This window comes from Bos grunniens, chromosome 27 (genome assembly GCF_055505025.1).
Source record: "Bos grunniens cultivar Pamir isolate PY7600 chromosome 27, Bosgru_T2T1.0, whole genome shotgun sequence".
NCBI classification, from domain to species: Eukaryota; Metazoa; Chordata; class Mammalia; order Artiodactyla; family Bovidae; genus Bos; species Bos grunniens.
This window is the reverse complement of record NC_141191.1, coordinates 17906464-17926927: the sequence shown is the minus strand read 5'-3', so window position 1 is coordinate 17926927 and position 20464 is coordinate 17906464. Positions and strand designations below refer to the sequence as shown.

The window sequence follows — 20464 nt, the reverse complement described above, 5'->3', positions numbered from 1 at the left end:
GGAGTCTTAGCCACTGGACCACCAGAGAAGCCCCTACTTAAGTTTTTTATTGGGATGATCCTGATACCTTATTAATATTTTCCATCTAGAGTACCCAAAATACTTCCTTTCACTTAGAGATGCTCTCTGTTTGCTGAAAGGATCCTTAGTGAGATATTAAATTAGTACCTCAAACAAAGAGCATACTTTGGCCCTCTAATCACTCTGAATGTTTCTGTTTAATGCAAAATGAAAGTATCCTCCATATCCAAGATATTGCTGGAGAATTCTTTATCCTTTATAAAGAAAGAAGATTTACAGTTCTTAGCATAGCTACTATCTCCAAAAATGACTATTTATGGAGCACCTAATCCACTCAAGTCCACCTTTCTCATTTTGAGCTCTTCCTCTGCCTTTTCTGCAATTGAAAGTTACAGTCATTAATCAGACTCATGCCAGTCTGCTTTGTTTTCAATGAACAGTAATTTCTTCTTTCAAAAAATTCACCCTTTTTCTAAGGGAGCAAGGGGATATCTTTTCAAACTAAGAAGAAAGCTGTTTACAAATTGAAGAAGGAACCCCTCTCTTCATATCACACCATATTCTTGCTCAGATCAGCATTCCTACTCACGTCAAAGTGTAGTTGAGGACAGGAGGACTGAAAGATGCACGGATGCTGGGAGGGGGCAGATAGCTGGAAAAGCAGATGCCTGAAAATGCTAGCAACCTCCATACCATTTCTACAACTCTTCTCACCTCTTCCCTGCCTCATCTTCTCTGAAACCCCTGTATTTCTGTGGGAAATACATCAGAGTTCAACATCAGAGTTCAGCTGAACAGCAAATACATTTGACCACAAAGTTCAAAGGAATTCTAAAGAGGAATTTGAGCCCAACAAACTCAATGCCTGCTCAAAGTCATGAAGAAGAGAGGGTTGGAGCTGGTCCTGGGACCCAGGCCATCTAATCTGCATGTCTCTCCAGGAACCACAAGTTACTGATGTGGTAAATGAAGGATAAAACACATAAAACTGGCCATGTTTCTTTTTACAGTTTATTTTGAACCTTCTGGTTTCTCTGGCCTCTAACCATGTACTGTAGTTATATCAGACATAATATTGAGTATCTTTAATATCCTGTAAACTGTCAACTCCTCCGTCATCTAGAGAGTCTAGGAAAGTATACACAACTTAAAGTATGTCTTATAAATATCTTAAAACTTTAAAGTGGTGACATGTCTAGTAAGCTTGTATTATGTGATACACAGACATATAAGCATTTTATACTATTTCCTGTCCATTCTGTTTAAATTTTAGAAATAATAAAATGCCACTAGTCGCTACATTTAAGGCTGTTGATCTGGGCACAGGATCTGGGTCTTAGGGCAGACTGAAGGGCAACCACTGAACTCTATTGCACTAATTGGTTGCTACATGAAAGTTAAATTAAGGCTAAGGTTTGGGAAGATCCCTCGGAGAAGGGCATGGAAATCCACTCCAGGATTCTTGCCTGGAGAATCTCATGGACAGAGGACCCTGGACGGCTATAGTCCAAGGGGTTGCAAAGAGTCAAACACGACTTCAGTGACTTAGCATGCACATGCACTCTATCTCCTTGAGTCACTCTATTCCAGGTCAAGGAAACGACTAGATAATCGACTTTTATTTTTTTTAAGTTGCCTCTTGGGAGTTACCTGGCAGTCCAGTTAACTGGACTTTCACTGCCTGGCCGGGGTTCCGTCCTGGGTTGGCGAGCGGATATCCTACAAGCGCCCCACAGCAGAAAGGAAAAAAAAAAAAAAAAAAGCCCTCAATAGCCCACAAACCTCTGTCACTTTGCTCTACAGAAATTCAATTAGTAATCAGTAATTGCAGCTTTCAAAATGTATATTTCTGCTTTAAAAGACTGTCTGAAACGTGAATGGGCTGGAAATGCAGGATGGTAAACCCTGATTTACACAAGCACATCCTAGAAGCAACTGAGGCTCTCTGCCCTCGGGACTGATGAAAAGTTATCTCAGACACCACGAATGCTCGTCAGACCAAGCGAGCATCTTGGCTCCAGGAGGCCGGATGATGTCAGCACGAGATTTCATGAATGGATGCCGGGGAACAGACCAGATGGATTCTGGCTTTGCAAGCAGTGGGAAAAATAAAAAAAATCAAGAGCATGGCACAAAAATGCTATCTATACGGAGGCAAGTTCATGCCTCCTACCTTCCCAGATCAGGACTTACCCAATCACCATCAGCCCCAGGCCTGGGCTTGCGTCCTGTGGGCCGGGCCCGGAGCCCAGAGGCCTGGGCACCGCTGGGCGCTGCCAACCCGCGCCCGCGCCCTGCAGGCGGCGCCCCCGCGCCCCGGGGGCGGGGGGTCCCCGGCCGCCCAGCTCTGCGCACCGGCCCGCTAGCCCTGCATGTGCCTCCGCAGCGCCGCCGGGAACCGCGAGTCTCTAGGGGTGCGGCCAGGGGCGCTCCGGGCCCAGGCAGCGCGGTCCATGGGCACTGCGATCGCCGTGCCTCCGCCAGATTCCAGTGCGGCAGGGCGACGCCTCCAGGCCCGCGCCCGCCCTCCCCTCCGCCTCCGTGGCTGCCGCGCCCCTCGAGGAGGTCGGGCAGCACCAGAAGCTGGTTCCCTGGCTGCGTCCCCCGTCTTCCAGAGACTCGCAGCGCTCCCTGCTCCCACCAGCCGCCCAGGGCCTCGGTCGCGCCCCCTCTCCCTGGAAGAGCACGCGTGCCTCCTTCCCGCTGCCAGGGGCCACCTTTCACAATCCAGTGCCCTGAGCTTTGACCGCAGGCGTCTACCGCTCCACTGCCCTCTCTGCGCCTCCAGTGAGCAGCGATCTGACCTTCGCACCCCCTTCCCCGGGGTCTGCCCAGACATGTGTCTGCCATCCTTAACCTTTAAAAATAGAAAGTTAATTAACAGGAGGAATACGGAACCATTTCACCAACCCCCCTCCTCGCGTCAAAAGATTCCTAGTGGGGATGAGGGTAAGTAGAGGGAGGTTTAATAAAAAGTGAAGTCTCAGCCTGGTAAAGGCAAGATGCTAATCTGATTAACAGGGACTCTAGATCTCATTGGGCTTCCCAGGTGGCTCAGTGGGGAAGAATCTGCCTGCCAACGCAGGAAACAGCAGGAGAGGGGGGTTTGATCCCCGGTTGGGGAAGATCCCCTAGAGTAGGAAATGGCAACCCATTCCAGTATCCTTGTCTGGAGAATCCCATGAATAGAGGAGCCTAGCGGGCTACACTCCTTGGAGTGGCAAGATCCTGCAGTGCGAGCACGCGCGCGTGCACACACACACTCTCTCACACACATACACACACACAGCACTAGGTCTCATTAGGCACCCAGATTCACTTCCTGTGCGGTCTTGTGTCTCCATCTTCAGATGCTTTCTCTCATACACCTTGTTTTGGTTTATGAATATATGCTTGTTTCAGTCTTGAACTCATACAATTACACCAAGATGAGAGTCACCAGAGGCTATGCTGTGAGACAGCCAAGTGGCCAAGCCACTCTTTTCATAAACTAAAAGAAACAACTCACTAAAAGAGTGAGTTGGCTGAAGTAAGATAAATTGTCAAAGTAAGATGTCCAAAGGTGGGTACTACCTGGGGTGTGCCCTCTCCCACTAAGAAGTTCTTAATAATCACAATGAATAAAGGGGACGCGGCCTGCCCTGGCCTCCATCCTCCTGTGAGATACGAGGCCTTCTAACCCTGAGCAGGTATAAAGGAGCCCATCTATTCCTCCTGCTGGAAGATAGAATGCCTCTCTCAGTGGGAAAGGGGTAAAAGAATCTGCAGACTTCTTTACCCTGCCAACATCCTCTTTGAGTCTCTATCCCTCCCACATGCCCAGTATACTCAGGCCTCTCAAGAATCCCCTAAAATGTCATCACCCCAGTCCTGGCCAAGTGAGGATGAGGAGCCTCCTCCTTGGGAGCATGTCCTCTGGCTCTGAAGACCAAGAAACAGCTCTGCCAGCAGACTGCCTTTGGATTTGAACTACAACTAAAATTCTCCCCTGGGTCTTTAGCCCTCTGATCTGCCCTGCAGGTATGGGATTTACCACCACCTCCACAATTATGGGAGCAAAGTCCTTAAAACTGAGTTGTTTGCATGCAATACTGCCACATAAGCACTAGACGGCACTCTTTTTGCACTTTGAAAACCATGCCCAATTACATTTTAATTCTATTACGTTTTGCATAAGAAAATGAGGAAAACAATAGAAAGGGAAAGACTAGAGATCTCTTTGAGAAAATTAGAGATACCAAGGGAACATTTCATACAAGATGGGCAAAGTAAAAGACAGAAACAGTACAGACCGAAAAGAAGCAGAAGAGATTAAGAAGAGGTTGCAAAAATACACAGAAGAACTATACACAAAAGATCTTCATGACCCAAATAACCATGATGGTGTGATCACTCACCTGGAGCCAGACACTCTGCAGTGCGAAGTCAAGTGGGCCTTAGGAAAAATCACTACGAACAAAGCTAGTGGAAGTGGTGGAATTCCAGCTGAGCTATTTCAAATCCTAAAAAATGATGCTGTTAAAGTGCTACACATAATATGCCAGCAAATTTGGAAAACTCAGCAGTGGCCACAGAACTGGAAAAGGTCAGTTTTCATTCCAGTCCCAAAGAAGGGCAAGGCCTAGCAAGTTCAAACTATTGCACAACTGCACTCATTTCACATGCTAGCAAAGTAATAGGAGAAGGCAATGGCACCCCACTCCAGTACTCTTGCCTGGAGAATCCCATGGACAGAGGAACCTGGTAGGCTGCAGTCCATGAGGGTTGCTAAGAGTCAGACACGAAGGAGCGACTTCACTTCACTTATCACTTTCATGCATTGGAGAAGGAAATGGCAACCCACTCCAGTGTTCTTGCCTGGAGAATCCCAGGGATGGGGGAGCCTGGTGGGCTGCCCTCTATGGGGTCGCACAGAGTCGGACACAATTGAAGCAACTTAGCAGCAGCAGCAAAGTAATGCTCAAAATCCTTCAAGCTAGCCTTCAACAGTATGTGAATTGAGAACTTCCAGACGTACAAGCTGGATTTAGAAAAAGTAGAGGAGTCAAAGATCAAATTGACAACATCCATTGGATCATAGAAAAAGCAAGAGAATTCCAGAAGGATATCTACTTCTGCTTCATTGACTATGCTGAAGCCTTTGACTATGTGGCTCACAACAAACTGTGGAAAATTCTGAAAGAGATGGGAATACCAGACCACCTTACCTGCCTCCTGAGAAATCTGTATGCAGGTCAAGAAGCAAAGGTTAGAACTGGACATGGAATATGGACTGGTTCAAAATTGGTAAAGGAGTATGCTGCTGCTGCTGCTAAGTCGCTTCAGTCGTGTCCGACTCTGTGCGACCCCACAGACGGCAGCCCACCAGGCTCCGCCATCCCTGGGATTCTCTAGGCAAGATCACTGGAGTGGGTTGCCATTTCCTTCTCCAATGCATGAAACTGAAAAGTGAAAGGGAAGTCGCTCAGTCATGTCTGACCCTCAGCGACCCCATGGACTGCAGCCCACCAGGCTCCTCCGTCCATGGGGTTTTCCAGGCAAGAGTACTGGAGTGGGGTGCCATCGCCTTCTCCAAAGGAGTATATCAAGGCTGTATATTGTCGCCCTGCTTATTTAATTTATATGCAGGGTACATCATGAAAAATGCTAGACTGGATTAAGCACAAGCTGGAATCAAGATTGCCAGGTGAAATATCAATAACCTCAGATATGCAGATGACACCACCTATGGCCGAAAGCAAAGAGGAACTAAAGAGCCTTTTGATGAAAGTGAGAGAGGAGAGTGAAAGCCTGGCTTATAACTCAACATTCCAAAAACTAAGATCATGGCATCTGGTCCCATCACTTTATGGTAAATAGATGGGGAAACAATGGAAACAGTGACAGACTATTTTCTTGGGCTCCAAAATCACTGCAGATGGTGACTGCAGCCATGAAATTAAAAAACACTTGCTCCTTGGAAGAAAAGCTATGACAAATGTAGCGTATTAAAAAGGAGAAAAATTACTTTGCCAACAAAGGTCTGTCTAGTCAAAGCTATGGTTTTTCCAGGAGTTGTGTATGGATGTGAGAGTTGGACCATGAAGAAGGCTGAGCACCAAAGAACTGATACTTTTGAACTGTTGGAGAAGACTGGTGTTGGAGAAGACTCTTGAGAGTCCCTTGGACTGCAAGGAGATCCAACCAGTCCATCCTAGAGGAAATCAGTCCTGAATATTCATTGGAAGGAGTGATACTGAAGCTGAAGCTCCAATACTTTGGCCATCTGATGCAAAGAGCTGACCCTCTGTAAAAGACCTTGATGCTGGGAAAGACTGAAGGCAGGGGAAGAAGGGGACGACAGAGGTTGAGATGAATGGATTGGCATCACCAACTCAATGGACATGAGTTTGAGCAAACCCCGGAAAATAGTGAAGGACAGGGAAGCCTGGCATGCTGCAGTCCATGGGGTCACAAAGAGTGGGACGTGGATGAGTGACTGAACAACAACGCTTTTGCAAGGTTTAGTGAATTTTTATTATAGTACAGATATAGGCTTCCTTCATAGCTCAGTCAGTAAATCATCTGCCTGCAATGCAGGAGACCCAGGTTCGATCCCTGGGTCAGGAAGATCCCCTGAAGAAAGAAATGGCAACCCACTCCAGTATTCTTGCCTGGAGAATCCCATGGACAGAGGAGCCTGGTGGGCTACAGTCCATGGGGTCACAAGAGTTGGACATGACTTAGCAACTAAACTACCACCACCACCACAGATATAGGACCTGGTTAGATCAGAAATCACTGTAGCAGTGAACAATATCTAGTCTTCGCAGTTAACACCACATGTCATCTCACTGACAGCCTCCATGGACAGTGCTTTCACCTTGGCAGGTAATTAGGTCAGGGACCTACATACCTTACTCCCAAACCTCACAACAACCCTAAAGGTGACTACTTTTTTGTATAGAAAAGGTAACCCTTTATTAAAAAGCAGTCTAAACTGGAAAATGATATTGTACCAGCATAATTTGTCAGATGATTAATATTACTATTTCTCTGCTGTGGAAATAAGTGTGTTTCTTTTCATTAGAAATGGCATGTACTAACTCTTCATCCATAAACATTTATATTCAATATTTCTGTATTCTTCAAGAAAATCAGAGATACCAAAGGAACATTTCATGCAAAGATGGGCTCGATAAAGGACAGAAATGGTATGGACCTAACAGGAGCACAAGATATTAAGAAGAGGTGGCAAGAATACACAGAACTGTACAAAAAAGATCTTCATGACCCAGATAATCAGGATGGTGTGATCACTGACCTAGAGCCAGACATCCTGGAATGTGAAGTCAAGTGGGCCTTAGAAAGCATCACTACGAACAAAGCTAGTGGAGGTGATGGAATTCCAGTGGAGCTATTCCAAATCCTGAAAGATGATGCTGTGAAAGTGCTGCACTCAATATGCCAGCAAATTTGGAAAACTCAGCAGTGGCCACAGGACTGGAAAAGGTCAGTTTTCATTTCAATCCCAAAGAAAGGCAATGCCAAAGAATGCTCAAACTACTGCACAATTGCACTCATCTCACATGCTAGTAAAGTAATGCTCAAAATTCTCCAAGCCAGGCTTCAGCAATATGTGACCTGTGAACTTCCAGATGTTCAAGCTGGTTTTAGAAAAGGCAGAGGAACCAGAGATCAAATTGCCAACATCCACTGGATCATGGAAAAAGCAAGAGAGTTCTAGAAAAACATCTATTTCTGCTTTATTGACTATGCCAAAGCCTTTGACTGTGTGGATCACAATAAACTGTGGAAAATTCTGAAAGAGATGGGAATACCAGACCACCTGATGTGCCTCTTGAGAAATTTGTATGCAGGTCAGGAAGCAACAGTTAGAACTGGACATGGAACAACAGACTGGTTCCAAATAGGAAAAGGAGTACATCAAGGCTGTATATTGTCACCCTGTTTATTTAACTTATACGCAGAGTACATCATGAGAAACGCTGGACTGGAAGAAACACAAGCTGGAATCAAGATTGCCAGGAGAAATATCAATAACCTCAGATATGCAGATGACACCACCCTTATGGCAGAAAGTGAAGAGGAACTCAAAAGCCTCCTGATGAAAGTGAAAGTGGAGAGTGAAAAAGCTGGCTTAAAGCTCAACATTCAGAAAACGAAGATCATGGCATCCGGTCCCATCACTTCATGGGAAATAGATGGGGAAACAGTGGAAACAGTGTCAGACTTTATTTTTCTGGGCTCCAAAATCACTGCAGATGGTGACTGCAGCCATGAAATTAAAAGACGCTTACTCCTTGGAAGGAAAGTTATGACCAACCTAGCTAGCATATTCAAAAGCAGAGACATTACTTTGCCAACAAAGGTTCGTCTAGTCAAGGCTATGGTTTTTCCTGTGGTCATGTATGGATGTGAGAGTTGGACTGTGAAGAAGGCTGAGCGCCGAAGAATTGATGCTTTTGAACTGTGGTATTGGAGAAGACTCTTGAGAGTCCCTTGGACTGCAAGGAGATCTAACCAGTCCATTCTGAAGGAGATCAGCCCTGGGATTTCTTTGGAAGGAATGATGCTAAAGCTGAAACTCCAGTACTTTGGCCACCTCATGTGAAGAGTTGACTCATTGGAAAAGACTCTGATGCTGGGAGGGATTGGGGGCAAGAGGAGAAGGGGATGACAGAGTATGAGATGGCTGGATGGCATCACTGACTCGATGGACGTGAGTCTGAGTGAACTCCGGGAGTTGGTGATGGACAGGGAGGCCTGGCGTGCTGCGATTCATGGGGTCGCAAAGAGTCGGACATGACTGAGCGACTGATCTGATCTGATCTGCTATATAAACTGTGTCTTTGATGAACAATATACAGTTGTTGCTATAATCTTAAATACAGAGGGGATTAAATTTGGTTCTTACAGCAGACAGGGCTAGGAGCTCCAGCAAATTCAAATCATCTAAATCCAATCAGGAATTAAGGAGATTTAAAGCTGGGTTTCAGTTCCTATGAGGCTGGTCTATTTCCAGTTTACCAAAACTTCAGTGGCTTTTTAAAATTTATTCTCGCTCTTCTACACGCATTCAGGTGGTGGTTTTCCTAAAACAACCTAGTTTGTCACTGTTGGAAGTAGAATGAAGGGAATTTTTGCACTGAAATATTGTACAACGTGTGATACAAATCTCCATTCATATCCCAAGGGAATCTTCAGTAAAATACACATTTTATCCCTAATTCTTCTTTTTTCCCCCTAATATTTTGGCCACACTGCATGGCATGAGGAATCTTAGTTCCCTGACCAGGGATGGAACCCTCAGTCCCTGCACTGGCAGCTCGGAGGATGAATCCGTGAACTACCAGGGAAGTCCCCTGTCCCTCCTGCAATTCTTTAATGCAAGAACAATTCATTGGTACTTAAGGGTGAAAACAAGATTGCCTGCTGCTTTGTAGTCGGTTTGAGGCAAAAACAGAGGTTTCCAAAGGGACAGGTAGATGGCTTATATGTATTTGGAGTTCACACACACACACACACACACACACACACACGATGCTAAACTCAAAGTGTCCATGTTAAGCAAAAGAGCAACATTAAATAATTAAATGGTAAAGAAAAGTGCTCCATTCCTAAACTGAATTTCATATTGACTTTGAATTCACAAGAATCATTAAGACACATTTCTATTAAGCACAGGTCAATCCTTGGCTAAAATAAAGGTAAAAGCACATTTTCCTTATTATAAAAAGGAAAAAAAAAAAAGGTATTATGTAGTAAGGTGTCCCACAGAGGGTTGTGTTGTTTTTGTTTTTTATAACACTGAGCTGAGTTACTGTTGAAGATAACATTACTATACAAATTTTGTATGGAGAAACATTTTTTAACTTTTCTTGCTTTGCTTTTATTTTAGTCAACTGCCTAGTACATGTATTAATGTCAACCTTTTATACTGGGGTAGAGCCGATTAACAATGTTTGACAGTTTCAGGTGAACAGCGAAGAGACTCAGCCGTACATACACATGTCCATTCTCCCCCAAACTCCCCTCCTATCCAGGTTTCTGCATAACATTGAGAAGAGTTCCCTGTATTATACTGTAGGTCCTTACTGGTTACCCATTTTAAATAAAGCAGCATGTACAAGTCCATCTCAAGCTCCCTACCTATCCCTTCCCCATCCTTCCTCCCCCCAATCCCCTGCAAATATAAGCCTGTTCTCCAAGTCTCTGAGTCTGTTTTGTAAGTAACAGAACAATTTCTTCTTATTCACATCTCACCTAAAATCATCGTCCTTCACCTTGATCTCAGTTGTGTGAAATCTGAACCAAGAAATTTAGGACTAATTTTATCAGTAATTAACATTTTAAAAAATAGAGTAGGGAATTCCCAGGTGGTCCAGTGGTTAGGACCCTGTGCTCTAACTGTAGAGGGCCTGGGTTTGATTCTTGGTAGGGGAGCTAAGACCCTGCAAGCCTGGATGGTGCAGTCAAAAATTAAATTAAATTAGAAATTAAAAAATAGAGTTTTACCCAAGACTATCCCTTTCACCTCCATTCCCATATCTTTACAGTTGTCAATATTTAATTAATATAAGGCTTCTTCTAAACCCTTAAGTGAAATGGCTAATTAAGAAAATGCTAATGTGTACATTTTCCCCTTAGCAAAGGCATATCTAACTGCTTCTCCTGTTATTTTTCCCCAGTAAGACAATGCTTGCTAATTATCTGCCTTACTTGTACAAATATCTGATTTACTATTAAATATACACAAAATAATTTATGCGAAACACATACATAATAAAGTAAAAGAGAGATAATAGTTTTGCTTTAAAGAAAGGAAATGCTTTAAAGAAATTCTAGCTTTATAATAAAAATCATTTGTTATCTGTGCCTCAAAGTGGACAAAAGTACGCTTTAATTTTTGTCTCCTTATAGTATTACTAGGAATATTATTTTGAGAAAGATAATTTTAGATTACTTAACATGATTTTTATTTTCAAACTAATTTTTATTGGAAAGAGTACAATTTCCTAGAGTCAGTTTGTTTCAGAAAAAAACGCTACCGATTTCCTTAGAAGTAGATTTTAATCCTTATTACCATCTTAATTCTTTAAAAAAAAACTTGGCTACATGTAAGCGTGGGGGATAAAAATTGACTGCGTGAATTTGTATCTTTCATTTCCACATATTAACCATCTGAATGAGACCATTTATAATCCTTTCTGAACCTCAATTTCTTCATATGTAAATGGAAATAAAATTCCTTCCTTGTGTGTATGTTCTGGGGATGCATGATAATGACTATAGAATATGCATACAGCATTTGGTACCTGGTGTTCTTGCCTGGAGAATCCCAGGGACGGGGGAGCCTGGTGGGCTGCCGTCTATGGGGTTGCAGAGTCGGACACGACTAAAGTGACTTAGCAGCAGCAGCAGCAGCAGACAAGGAAATACTAGTCATTATGCTAAGAACCTTGACTCCATAGGATAATACATATTTGAGAAACAGTCACAAAACTAATGCTTTAAAGCAGTGAAACACTATACCATAAGGAAGGTGCCTGGCCAAGTAGTTAATGAGGGCGGAAATCTATCCAGCCCATCATTGGAAAAGTGTTTCTTTTCTTATTCTCATGGGCCAGTGGAGCCCTGAATCAGCCTAGGGAGTTCCAGGGAGTTTCTAGAGGAGTCCTTCAGGAAATTGACGCAGAAGCACAAAATGCAGACCTCAGGGGCAACAGAGGCTGACTGATGAGGAGGTAATTGATCAGAGGGCGCTGATCCTTGTCCACAGCCTAGGTGGGCTGGTAGAACCCCAGAGGAAGGCTGTGTGCTGTGGGTTGGCATCTTCCTGGAAGTCCTGTGACGGACAACGTTGGTAAGAGAGCAGTGGGCTGCCCCCAGGGCCTCCCAGAAGTACCACAGAATTAACCGGGGAGATCCCTAACTGCAAGGGCCTTTGTGGATAAAGGCATGGGACCTGGGTTATTACGAAGGACAAGATTACGGATATCTCAGTATATTCAGCAGCGACAGAGGTTATTAAAGAAAAGTGGGCTCCTTCCCCACTGATGAATGCCCTGGTCTTATCAAAGCCCCCAGAATGAGGCTCAAGTCTAAGATAAAGATGAGAGCAATCCCAGATAACTGGGCTTTCATTTCCACCAGGGGAAGAAAGTGAGTTTCAAATGTAAATTAAACTTAAAATTAAACTTAAAAAAACTTAATGGGTCATAGGATTCCCTCCTTTGGGACATGATTCCCTCCTGTGCAATTCAGAAGGGATTAATACATCTGATCATTTATTACTGGTAAATCAGGGATTCTTCCAGAGAGACTACAAATTGGCAATAAGAGAAGAAAGCATGTCATGTCTGTAAATTTCATCTTAAAAGTTCCTTTAGAAACAAAAAAACACATTATCTGTACTTGCAAGTTATGCCTTATGAGAGAAACAACAGCCATCAAGGGCTGTGAACAAGCTCTGATGGGATACAGCATTGGTGTAAAACTTAAAAAAAAAAGCATTAACTGTGAGAAACCTCCTCCTTCTGGCCACAGGTTATATCCCCACAGCCAGGGCTCCCAAAAACTTTGTGACAAGAGCATATTCTTGACTCTAGATTATTTGAACAATCATTTAAAGAATGTCTTCTTTAATCAGAGGATACTGTTCAAACCTTGCTTAGCCCTGTATTTTAGGAAGAGTAAAATGCTAGTGTGGTCATCCGGCTGTTTTTTTCTCTCTTGATGTCCTGAAATTTGCTGTTCATTGTGGTTTACAAGTGTTTAAGTAAAGTCTGCTTCAGTGCTTCTCAAGCTAACATGTGCTATAGGCTTAGTTACTAAGTTGTGTCTGACTCTCTGCAACCTCTTTGCAACCCCAAGGACTAATGTGTAGTCTGACTATTAAATTTTTCTTTCCTATTCATTGTGGATGTTGTAACTTTTAAGTGTAATAAAAATAAATTATTAGAAAGCAAAATGGAAAAAAAGATGCACAAAACACAAAGTCCAAAAGTTTTATCAGTCAATAGACATAATGTTACTCTGTCAATTGTTAAAAACTTTTCTAAACATTTATTCTCTCAATCTTTCTTTTTTTTCAAAAGTTATTATTTTTTATATAATATAATTTGGTAAGGAGTTTGATGTCCTTTTAAAATTTTTTATTTATTTATTTTTTTTGTCATACCCCATGGCATTCAGGATCTTAGTTCCCTGACCAAGAATCAAACTAACGCCCCCTTCACTGGAAGCACAGGGTCCTGGACCACCAGGAATTTGTTCTTACTTTCTGTACTTATCATGGAGTGGTAACCGGTAACTGCTAGCATACCAAGTGTTACACACATTAGCTATTACATTACATTACATTAGCTATTACATTAGAAAAGGTTCAATATGTGTCTTTTAAATACACAGCAGAAGAACATAATAGCTCAAGTTCAGTTTTTTGAGCCTTCAAAGTAATAAAGAAGATAATTTAAAGCTTAAAAACCTACTGTATAAGACGTTAAGAACAAAATTCTTTTCTTGGGTTTAAGCAAATGCGAGGCATGAATGCCCAAGTCAGGTTCATTACTATTTTTTAATGAAATTTATGGTCATCTGACTGTAATAGAAAGTAATAGTCAAATGACAATTGTCTGCTGAGCACACCATTCATCCCTGTGGGAATGCAAAGTCCCCGCAGAAAGCATTACCAACTCTGGGAAAACTCCAAGACAATGGAACAGAGAGGCCCAAGACAATTATTCTTAAAGAAGGACATTTAGGGACTTCCCTGGTGGCCCAGTGGCTCAGACTCCAAGCTCCCAACACAGAGGGCCTGCGTTCCATCCCTGGTCAGGGAACCAGATCCTTCATAGCACAACAAAGAAGCTGCTCCTACGTGCCACAGTTAAGACCCGGTGCACTCAAAAAAATATATATTTTTTTAAGAGGGCTTCCTTGGCTCTCTAGTGGTTAAGAATCCGCTTTGCAATACAGGGGACACTGGTTCAATCTCTGGTTCGGGAAAATCTCACATACCACAGGGCAACAAAGCCCGTGGGCCACAACTACTGAGCCTAAATGCCGCAACCACTGAAGCCTGTGTGCCTAGAGCCCCCTGCTCCGCAACAAGAGAAGCCACTGCAATGCAACTAGAGAAAAGCCTGAGCAGCAACAAAGACCCAGCACAGCCATAAATAAATACATATTAAAAAAGGACATACGTACATTTAAATTTCCTCTGGATTTTTAGAAGATTAGGAACATACGCAAGTGGATATTATAATGGAAATATTTTCATTTCTTCATTTAATAAATATTTATTAAATGCCTTTTGCGGATGTGTGCTGTCTTAAATGTCACAGGACAAAGAGTTTACAGTTTACAGTTTAAAAAAGATATGTACATATAAAGAACACATCACTGAGTAGGAATGGCAAGGGCTATATGAAGTATTGGCCATGAACGATTTGATTTGTGAGGCTACTGGTTACTCCGCAGTGTCTCTAAAAATTAAAAGTTTGATCTCTGGGTGGCAAATACATTTTCTTCTAGATACTGTACAGCAAACAGTAGTAATACTAATTAAAGTAGCCTTTATCTTCTGTAAGTTTCACAGGGAAAATGATGAAAGATTAGAGTGTACTCTTATTTGTTATGCCTAATAACTGCACTAAAAGATTCCATTTTCAATACTAACTCTTACTAATATTTCCCTTTTTCCTTCCTAGTGGAAGAGATTAGATATGACTATCCCATTGCCTCAAGTGTTATTTGACACTGAGAATATAGGTGTACTACCCATGTCTTATTTTTTTCAGCTTTAATAGGATGTAGCCCACCAGGCTCCTCTGTCCATGGGATTCTCCAGGAAAGAATACTGGAGTGGGTTGCCATGCCATCCAGGGGATCTTCCCAACCCAGGGGTCGAACCCAGGTCTCCCACATTGCAGGTGGATTCTTTACTATCTGAGCCACCAGGGTTATACACATTTAGGCACTTAAAATATTATTTCAATGAATTTTTGGAACATCTGTATGAGAAAAGCATCATTATTATCTCCATTTTATCAAGGTGGAAACTGAAGAGCTTGCCCAGAATTACACAGCAAGCAAATGGTTTGAGATTGGAATTCAACTCATTCGATTCTTGCCTGAATCCTGAAGAGTCACCCCAGCTCTGGACTCAACAAGTCCCTGCATTCTTTTTCATTGGCAGTCAAGTTCACAAGTCCTGCATGCAGCTATTGTGATATTTCCGTACTTACAAGACTTTAACAAGGGAACTCAACCACTCACAAAAGCAATGACTATATACTATCAGCAATAACTTAAAAAAGATAGAAATACTTTCCAACAACATGAAGTTTAAATCTACCAGTCTTCACAAACAACAGTGCCTATCTGCCTATCTTATCTACTGATAGAAGTTCTTCTATTCGCAAAGAAAGAATAAGTCCATTTACAAGGTGATAATTGTATAGATCAAACCAGAAATGCAAAAGGAGGTAGTGATGAGGGATGGGGAGACAGGAAACCAGTGTGAAGGAGGGACAATGTGTATATCAAAGACACAGGGAAATGAAGGTGAAGTTGACAAGTGCTAGCTCACACATCCGGGGGTGTGGGAGAATGGGGTAAAGGAGGCAACTCAGTATCTCTGCCTCTGGTTTAAACGTGTCACTGGAAAGAGCGAACCCCTCTTCTGTGGGCTAGTCATTCATTTAATCTATGAATCAGAGATCAAAACTCATGCTATTACACAGCACCTTAATGAAAAAGAAAAAGGCTCTGAACTGAAAGTTTGCATATATCCCCACTGAAATTTCAGTATTTTTAATTTTAGTGAAGGCCAAGAACAGAATCAGGTCAAAGGTAAGATGCATAGACCTTCCAAAAAATATAAATTGTGAATGAGGACTTTTTTTTAAAATGAGTGGTGGTCTTAAAATTAGATTAACTGTTTCTCAAGATTTTCTTACCTTTGTTTGACATGTATCTACATTCTCTTTAGCTACGCTTTTCCCCCTCTTCCCTCTCTTATTCCTACTTTAACTACCTTTCACTCTTCACATATCTGGCTTGAGAAAACCAAATATATGGTTTTATTATTAGTTAAGCGGGCTAATGATTAACAGCAGCTATCTGAAAACAAATAGATAAGGTGAAAATTGTTGTGCAATTTAAATCCATTGTTGAAGGATTCTTTCTTATTCAGTGTCATAGTCAACCCAGATGTCCAGGAGGGAAAAAATACATTTTAAGATGCAAAAGGTCTGTAAGAACGAAAGAAAGATTTCTTTCTTTTTTTCTTCCCCCTTGTCCCTTTGTACATTTCATGATTAAAAAAAGAAATGAGGTATGAAAGGAAGGGAATATGACTATTTGTATATGCAAAAGAAAAAAAAAATAACTAATGTACTCAAAAGTGCTGTAGGGTGTTCCACAGAGAGAACAAACAAGCATAAATAAGAAGATCCTTGAACACACGTATCTGTGCCTATTATTCCTCAAAGCAATTTTATAAAATTCAGTGTCTGCCCTTTCAGGACAATTGGATATCTCTGCCAATGCAGATTAGCATACTGTAAACAGGGTCAAATACAGTGTTATTCAAAAAAGTATCCATTGAGCATTTTTGGACAATGCTAACATACACTATGGCAAGCCACTCCAGTGTTCTTGCCTGGAGAATCCCAGGAATGGGGGAGCCTGGTGGACTGCCGTCTATGGGGTCGCACAGAGTCGGACACGATTGAAGCGACTTACCAGCAGCAGCAGCAGCAACATAGACTAAAATGTTCAAGAAAGAAAACCACACTAGTGCTTTCACGGGCCCTACTGAATGTTTCAGTGCCTGCTGGAAAAAGGACTAAGATTAGAGTTCAAGATCAGTGTGTATATCTGTTTGCTCATAAAACATTAACTGCATAAATGTGAAGGACCAGTAGCCAATAACAAAGGTCTAAGTCCTTAGGCATACATGTTTTAGCCACTTGCAGGCATGCATGCTCAGTCGCTTCTGTCCAAATCTTTGAGACCCTATGGACTATAGCCTGGCAGGCTCTTCTTTTGTGAGGATTTTGTGAGGATTCTCCAGGCAAGACTATTGGAGTGGGTTGCCATGCCCTCCTCCAGGGATTCTAGCCACTCATCCAAATGCAACTGATTTTCCTTTAGGGGGAAAAATCAGTTAATTCATCTATTTCATAATACAATAATTTAAGTGAAAAGAAACAACTTACTACTTAACTGCTTATTTTAACACTGAGATGAGTGTCACATGGCTTTGTGAAAATAGTTATTTGAATTTTGAATGACTTAGAATCAGTCTTAATGCCAAAGTTTTCCAGTCCATTTTTGTGGGCAGAGGAGAGCTTTTCTGCTAGCAGGCCTAACCGTTCTTCCTTCACTAGACTACAATGAAGAAATCTGCATCCAGGAATGGGACTTCCTGATTTGTGCTTGACCATTTCACTACATTTGCCCTTGACTGTATCCTTTTGTGAAATTCAGAAGGCTGAACATCTTTATACCCACTTAAGAATAGCTATATCCTGTGCTCATTAATAAAATAAAATTTGCCTGACTTCTGACATCCACATTTTCCAAGAGGAATGTGTGTGAGTTTGTGTGTTGAGGGAAGTGTCTCCCAATTCCCATTGAGATGGTCCCCATGAAGTCAGTCACTGTTTGTGGAGTATCTCAAGGCCCAACGGCAAGAACGCAGGAGCTCTAGGATACAAGATACAACAAATCCATTTGTGTCAGATGATGTTATGCATACGTAAATTAACTCCATGTCTCATACCAAAAAAAAAAAAAAAAAAAGATCCCACTTAAAGGGATGAGAATTGAGGCTGATCCTTGAAAAAGGGGGGAGGCATGAGTCTCACCATTTCTTAAAATGAGAGCTGCGAGTGTAGTAATTGGGTTACCTGCACATCTGTTAATCCTGCATCAGAGAGAAGGACTCAAAGGCTCCTTTCTAAATCCTTAAGGAAACCAGACTCTCAAATGATCTAAAAGGGAAGGCTTCAGCGAAAAAAGAAACAAAATGTTGCCCCTCTTTCATGCAAGCCCTGTTTCATCGTCTCTCCTTCACTGATGGTAAACACCAGAGGATTATTTCCCAGAAAGCTAAGCGCAAGCCTGTCACAGCCTGTATTTTAAAAGAACAGAAAGCCAAGGAATCAGGACCCAAGAAAAGTGCAAGGAGGGTGATCCAGGGGAGTTAGTGGAAGTAATGGCAAATGGCGCCGTTCTGTAACCGGGCGCCCGGCAAGGTGGCTGTGGCAGGTGGAGGGGTGGGGTCCCCAGAAGGACCTGCCTGGCCCCAGCGGGGCTACTCACCCTAGCCGGCCGTCCTCCGAGTCGCTGTCCGAGGCCCACTCCTCACCGATGTCCGGCAAAGTGAAGAACAGGGTCTTGGGGCCAGGCCCGGGGGGCACCCGAGCGCTGGGTTCTTTCTCCCCAGGGCAGGGGGGGCGAGGGTTCCGCGGGCTCGCGGTCACACTGCTGCTGATGCTGCTGCCCACCGAGCCCCCGATGGACGGATACGCCGCCCAGACCGCTCCCGGGCCCGGGGGCTGCCGCGCCACGACCACCAGGTGGGCGGGGGAGCCCGCCGAGCTGCGGCCGCCGCTGGAGGGGGCGGGCGGCAGAGCCAAGGGCAGGGGCAGGGGCGAGGACCGGACTTTGGCTGCTCCAGGGCTACTGGGCAGCGAAGCGGGAGTCTCCACAGCCTCTGCCGGGCGGCCGGCGACGGAGACTCGGACGTGGGGGGCGGCGAGCAGGGGATGGAGCGCGGCGGGCGTCGGCTGCAGCAGGACCGAGGGCCCCCGAGAGCTAGACGGGGAGTCGGGGGCCAGGGCCGGGAGGACGGTCAAAGTCCGGGCCGCGCTGAGCGAGGTGCCCGGGCGGGAACCCGCGGCCCCCGCGGCAGCAGCGCCTCGCGAGGGGCTGGAGGAGGACACCGGCGAGGGGGCCGCAGGGGGCGCCGTCGAGGTCTTGAAGATTTTGGCAAAGAGAGACCCAAGGTCCAACACCGCGACCTTCATGTCCTGGCCCTAGATACGCCGTCCTGGCTGTGGCCCGAACCTCAAGTCCACGCGGAGCCGGGCTGCAGGGCTCCATCCACCGCCGCCCGCAGGGCTCGGGATGAGGCGGCCCTGGGCCGGGGCGGGGCGCGGCGGGGCCCGTGGAGTCCCCTCTAGTCGCGCACCCCCGGGGGGCCTCTGATGCTCTCTCCTAGTGAAGGAAATCCTGCTGGCGCTCGGCCCCGCTACTCCTCGGCCGGACCTTCCCCGACGCCGGGTTGGCCGCCCTCTGCGGTGAGCAGATCCTTCTTTGCCTTAGCGCTGCCGCGAGACCCCAAGGGCAGGGGTCCCGGTGCCCACGGGGGGCGACTCCTGCAGCCGCCGGTGCCACCGCGGGCGGAGGACTCAGACCCGGGCCTCCGGCCCCCGAAGAGACCCCGACGGGCCCCCGGGACGGCGCAGGCGGTTGCTAAGCTAAACAAAAACCCGGATTAGCTCACTGCTAATTGGGCCCCAGACTGCAGCCTCCGGCTGCGTCTACAATAGACACCTGGGTCTCCTCCTTGAACCTCGCCTTAAAGGAACACTCTCCAATTTATCACCCTTAGAACTTCACCAGATTTGCAGAAGTCTGGGCAAAATGATACGAAGTTTGAACACAAACCTGGGAACCATAACCCTGATTCCAAAAGATCTGGGACTTAGCCGAAGGCCAAAATGAAACATGGCCAGTCTCTGATAGGAGGGAAGGTTAATAAGAAGCTGTATTCAGATCATTTCTAGAGTATGAGCTTTCAGGGTTTAAGCCCTTAATCATCGGATTGATTCTGAACACAAGTAATGTAACTTGAAGGGAGAGTCAGCACAAAGGGTCATTGCTGAGTGAAGCTTGATTGAACTCACCCAGTTCCTTGGGAGCTGCACTTGTCTGCGGCCACCTCTCTGGGTTTCTGATTTTACAGTCCCAAGACCTTCATAGCTGAGCAACCTCTTAGGATGGAGCCCCAGTAACTTAACTCATAAAATACTGATGTGTAAATCCAACTCAGATGTGTTAAGTAATAACAGCTGCAGTGTTGTCTGCTCTTTCTCTAAGAGAGGAATTCCTGTTGAGGTCAAATTAAGTTGAGCACAGAATCAAAGCAAGGGGAGTGAGTCATATATATGATATATATTTCATATACAGAGGGCAGTAATATAAGGGAGCAAATCACCCTTCTCTATGAACAGCAGGGAATTCATCCACCTGTCTTCAGTTATTTCTATGCTTTCATTACTAACCACTTCCATTATTGCACACGCCTTTTTTTATATACATGCTATTATTGTTGTATAGCTGTGAAGTCGTGTCCACCTCTTTTGCGATCTCATGGATGTAGCCCGCCAGGCTCCTCTGTCCATAGGATTTCCCAGGCAATAAT

The 20464-nt window shown here is 44.3% G+C and overlaps 1 protein-coding gene across 6 annotated transcripts in view; it reads right to left on the bottom strand.

Annotated features, from left to right (window-relative positions):
* The window catches only part of FAM149A (family with sequence similarity 149 member A), a 41889-nt gene extending 21842 nt beyond the window's left edge, over positions 1-20047 (bottom strand). For 3 of the 6 annotated variants that reach the window (XM_086380129.1, XM_086380130.1, XM_086380131.1), the window contains exon 1: positions 2215-2822. In XM_086380129.1, coding sequence (XP_086236255.1) covers positions 2215-2225 — 11 coding nt within the window. In that variant the 5' untranslated portion in view covers positions 2226-2822. Of the gene's footprint in view, positions 1-2214; positions 2823-18357 lie in introns of those variants that run through there. The other 3 variants (XM_086380127.1, XM_086380128.1, XM_086380126.1) reach the window with 2 other exon arrangements.
* Positions 20048-20464: the final 417 nt, after the last annotated feature.